Source organism: Terrapene carolina, unplaced genomic scaffold, assembly GCF_002925995.2.
Source record: "Terrapene carolina triunguis isolate 2854851 unplaced genomic scaffold, T_m_triunguis-2.0 Scaffold49, whole genome shotgun sequence".
Lineage (NCBI taxonomy): Eukaryota > Metazoa > Chordata > Testudines > Emydidae > Terrapene > Terrapene triunguis.
Window position 1 is genome coordinate 3201312 of NW_020664400.1, and position 4578 is coordinate 3205889.

The 4578-nt window shown below is 68.0% G+C and overlaps 1 protein-coding gene across 1 annotated transcript in view; it reads right to left on the reverse strand.

Annotated features, from left to right (window-relative positions):
- Positions 1-2481: 2481 nt before the first annotated feature.
- LOC112121216 (SH2 domain-containing protein 6-like) overlaps positions 2482-4578 on the reverse strand; it is a 3819-nt gene continuing 1722 nt past the window's right edge. Inside the window, exons 5-9 of the mRNA XM_026656770.2 lie at positions 4508-4530; positions 3965-4014; positions 3525-3608; positions 2971-3129; positions 2482-2695 (exon numbers count right to left, since the gene is read on the reverse strand). Coding sequence (XP_026512555.1) covers positions 2579-2695; positions 2971-3129; positions 3525-3608; positions 3965-4014; positions 4508-4530 — 433 coding nt within the window. The 3' untranslated portion in view covers positions 2482-2578. The remainder of the gene's footprint in view (positions 2696-2970; positions 3130-3524; positions 3609-3964; positions 4015-4507; positions 4531-4578) is intronic.

The following is a 4578-nucleotide window of genomic DNA, read 5'->3' on the forward strand; positions in this document are numbered from 1 at the left end:
TCGTGGGGAACACTGCCCTGGTGTGAGCGCAGTCTGGGCACAGTCTTTGGCTGGCAGCTGGACAGTCCCCGTGAATGGAGTAGGGGGGACAGAGAGCTGGGGGACAGCTAAAGTGCGGGGTGCATGTGAACAATCGTACTGCATGTGAACAACGGCTGCGTGTGCACACGTGTGAACAGTCCGTGTGTGTGTGTGAGAGAGAGAGAACAGTCGCAGGAGGGCATGAACAGTGTTGCTGTGGGGGTGAACAGTCGCAGGGGTGCATGGACAGTGTTGCTGTGGGAGTGTGACCAGTCGCAGGGGTGCATGGGCAGTGTTGCTGTGGGAGTGTGACCAGTCGCAGGGGTGCATGGACAGTGTCGCTGTGGGGGTGAACAGTCGCAGGGGTGCATGGACAGTGTCGCTGTGGGGGTGTGAACAGTCGCAGGGTAGGTGTGTTCAGTGCTCATCCTACCCTATTGGCCTGGGCGCGTCCTGGAGGGGAAAGGCCCTGGCACGGTTTGTCTCCGCCAACGCTCAGCCCCGGCCAGGCTCCGGCTGGCCCCCATGGCATGTGCTTGGCTCGGCTGCAGCCCCCAGTCAGGGGCCTGGCGGGTTTCCCTGCTCCCCACCCGTGGGGGGATGGGCTGCTCAGGCCGTAGGGCCCGCCCCTGCCTGCCTCCTTCGAGCCAAGTGATTTCAACGTGCTGCACAGCCAGCCGGGGAGGGGGGCATGCGCCAGTGCCCCCACATGCAGCCACCTCTGGGGAGGGTGTACGAACCGACTCCACTCCACCGACATGCAGCCAGTAGGGGGCGTTTTCCCCACACCGTCTGCACTGCCCCCAGTGTGGTGCTAGGGGGCAGGTGCTGCCAGGGGCCAGAGACTGACGCAGGGGGCGGGGGGTGCAGAGAGGACCTGGGGGCGCTGCTGTTCCCCGGTCATTGCAGGGTCCCCACCTCAGCCCAAGGTGAGAGCAAGGCCCCCAAGGCAGCGGGTCCCCCGGGCTCCCCCAGAGCTGGCTGGGGCCTGCCAGGGGGCCCTGCCCCACTGCATCTCCCTGCCCCAGGCTCTAGGGGCCTTGCCCAGCAGCGAGAAGCCTGGCGGGCATCATGCAAGCTGGGGGGGGACAGGACCTCCGCTAACGCCCCCAGGCAAGATGAGGGGGCAGGGAATGGGCTCTGGGGCAGGGGGAGATGCTGGATCCAGAGGCAGGGCCCGGGGGCTCTCTGTGGCCAGGGGAAGGAGCTGGGGCCAGGGACACCCAGCTGCTGGACGCCGAGGGCCCCTGGTGGTTTGTGTGGGCATTGCGTGGGGCTGCCCCACTCCGGCCCCCTTGGGGTCCCAGCCCCCAGCCCCTCTCCTGCCGGCCGTGAGCCCAGGAATGGGGGGGGAAAGGGGGCGCGCGCTGGCCATGAGCCCAGGAATGGGGGGGGCGGGTGCATTGTCTGCAGAGAAGGGGCTGCTGCACATCCCCCCCCCGTAGCTCATCACGGACTCTAGTGACTGGGGCCCCGATGGGTCAGTGAGCGAGGGGGGGGAGGGGCTCCCTCTGGCCAGCCCTGACTGCACCCTACTGAGCCCTTCACTCCGCTCCCTGCAGGTCTCCCTTCCACAACCTGCCTGGGCCCAGCTCTCCTGGGCTTTCTGACCTCACCTGCCCCCTCCCCAGGAGCCACAGGGCTGGGCCAAGGGTCTTCTGTCAGTGCCCACGGCCCAGCTCCCTGGCGCTCAGCCCCGCTGGAGCATCCGGCCATAGCCCCATCTGCAACCCACTGGGCACCGGGTGGCAGAGCAGGCTGGGGGGTCTCAGGCCGGCAGGGGCCGACAGTCAGGCCTGTGTCCTTCAATCCCGGGGCTAAGGCCTGGAGGTCCAAAGGGGGCCCATGGTGCTGGGCACGACCTGGACCCCTGGAGAATGAGCTCAGGGCCCTGTTGTGCTGGGCGCTGCGCAGCCACAGACCACGACTCAGGCTTGGAGCTGCCTGTGGGCGCGGCTAACTAGACAATGCTGGAAAGGGAAACTGAGGCACCGAGCGGGGAAGTGGCAGGAATCGAACCCAGCAGCCTCCTGGGTCCCAGCCCAGCACCTGATGCAGCTAGTCTCCGCCTCCCCCACACTTGTCTGGATTAGCTGCTGGGGCGAGGCCAAGGCCAGGGAGTCCCAGGCACAGAGCGGAAAGCTCTGGAAAGGTCCCAGCCCACGACCCGGGGGGGCCGATGGCAGCAAACAGGCTCCAGGAGGCGGCCCCAGGCGCGTCCCCCCGGTTACTGACACGGGCGAGCCCTGCGGGCTTGGAGATCCCACCGTGAGCAAACGGCCAAGCGAGACCCAGAGCAACCCAAAGGCTCCGAACGCCCCACCCCAGCAGGGGCCCCCCCAGAGGGGAAAGCAGGAGTTGCCACAGCGGGAAGGGGGGAGCTCCCAGCCCCCCAAGCCCTGTCCCCTGCGGGGGCTGCATGGCCCAGCACGGGGTACTCCTGCAGCGCTGGCGCCCCCTGCTGTCCACCCCAGAGCGGCCAGTGCAGAGAACCTCAAGTCCCACACGGCAGAGCTGGGGGGTGGCCGCAGCCGGGCCCCCAGCCTGCCCCCGGCCCTCAGGGCTTGACGGGGAAGAGCAGGCAGGTGTGCGCCCTGGAGGCGGAGCTGCCCTCGATCAGCACCAGGGGGTGCTCGCGGTAGTGCTGGATGATGCCGGCCACGCTGTCGAACCGCTGGGGGAGAAAAGGGGAGATGGCAGCAGAGAGCGGCTGAGGGCAGCGGGACCAGCCCAACCCTCCCCGGGGCATCGTTCCCAGGGCTGGGTGTGCCCTGCTGAGTCCCACTCACTCCCAGCTGTCCATGAAGCGCCCTGGCCTGGCCCCCCAGGCTGAGCGAGCAGCAGGGGCAACCAGCAGCTTTCCCAGGGGTCCCCCCATTCCCAGGGCTCCCAGGGGAGATGCCCCCCCGGGGCTCCATGCCACCCCCCCCCGCCCTCCCGGGCACCCACCTCCTCGCGGCTCTTCCCGTCCTTGCCCAGCGCGTACTGGCGGCTGCTCTCCACGTAGCGGATGGGGATGTTGTAGACGTGGCCCTTGTACAGCACGGCCAAGGTGAATGGCTGGTTCCAGCCCTGCCCCGAGCTCTGTCGCACCATGAACGCGCTGTCCTGGGGCAGAGGGGGGCTGCTCAGCACTGGGGGGGACCCGGCCTGGCATGGGAGAGACTGCCAGGCCTGCCCAGGCCCCACCTGCCACAGACCTGGGGCAGCTCCTGGGTGCAGGAGGAACCACGACAGGGTCCCTACAGCCCCAGGGACGGGCTCTGGGCCCAGCCTTTCCCCTCTGTCCCCCCACCCCGACCCCACGGGACAGCTGGGGACTGACCCGCTCACAGTCACAGAGTCAGCAGCAGAGCTGGGAGAGAACCCAGGAGTCCTGGCTCCCAGCCCCCCCCCCAACCACTCGACCCCGCTCCCCTCCCTGAGCTGGGAGAGAACCCAGGAGTCCTGGCTCCTAGTGCCAGGCCCTGCTCTCGCCCTCGCCTGGCAGCTGCAGCCGGTACCTTATTGACCCCCTGCAGGACGCGCTCCGCCAGGTGCCGGTCGCAGCTCCCCGCGTACCAGGCCTGGTCCTGCATGCCAGGATCCTGGGGAGCAGAGGGGAGACGTGAGAGCAGCTGGGGGGGGGGCAGAATCCCTCCCCCCCATCCAAGGGGTCTGGCCTGGTATCCTCCCCCATGGCAACACTGGGCACTCTCAAGGTGAATCTTCCCAGAATGCACCTGGCTGCCTGTGTGGTGGGGTGGGGCTGGGGGGTGAAGCAGGGACCACCATGGTGAGGGTGGGGAAGGGAGAGTTCTCACACCTCTGCTCTGTCCCCCCCTTATATCTGCCCCCCCCGGGACGAGCCCCTCCCAGAGGCTGTGCTGGCTACTCTGGAAGGAAGGTGCCACCCCTCCTGCCCCCCAGGCACAGCGAGCCCACGGGCAGGGCAGGCGCTTACCTCCACCGGGGAGCCACTGCCCCTGGGCCAGGCTGGGGCTTTGCTCGAGGCTGAAAGAGGCAGGACACCGAGGGGTTAAGAGGAGACAAGGCAGACATCCAGCCGGGCCATGGGCTAGATGGGAGCTCCCTCGGCTGGCAGCAGTAGCAGGTCCTTTATCCCCCACAGGCCCAGCCCCGGGAGGGCACCATAGTCACTGACACTCAGGCAGGACATAGGGAGATCACAGGCCTGACCCGCACCAGCTCCCAGCCTCACCCTCACTCCCTGACCCTCCACCAGCTCCCGGGGCCTGGCAGGGGTCTTTCCCGTTCAGTCCCTCAGCTCGCTCGCACCTTCCCCAGCACCGAGGGACCCTGAACAGGCCACACCCAGATGGGGAGAGACCACAGGTGCCTCTGCCCAGGGCCGTGATAACAGGGGCTGCGGGTCGGGAGTGAGGGGCACCAGCAGAGCTGGGAGTGGGAGGGAGTCCAGGGCCGGGATAACAGGGGCTGCGGGTCGGGAGTGAGGGGCATCAGCAGAGTTTTGTGGGGCACTCACCTTCGGGGGAGGAATCAGCCAGGCTCTGCAAAGAGAGAGCAGAAGGCACCTTCAGTGCAGTGGGGGAGGGG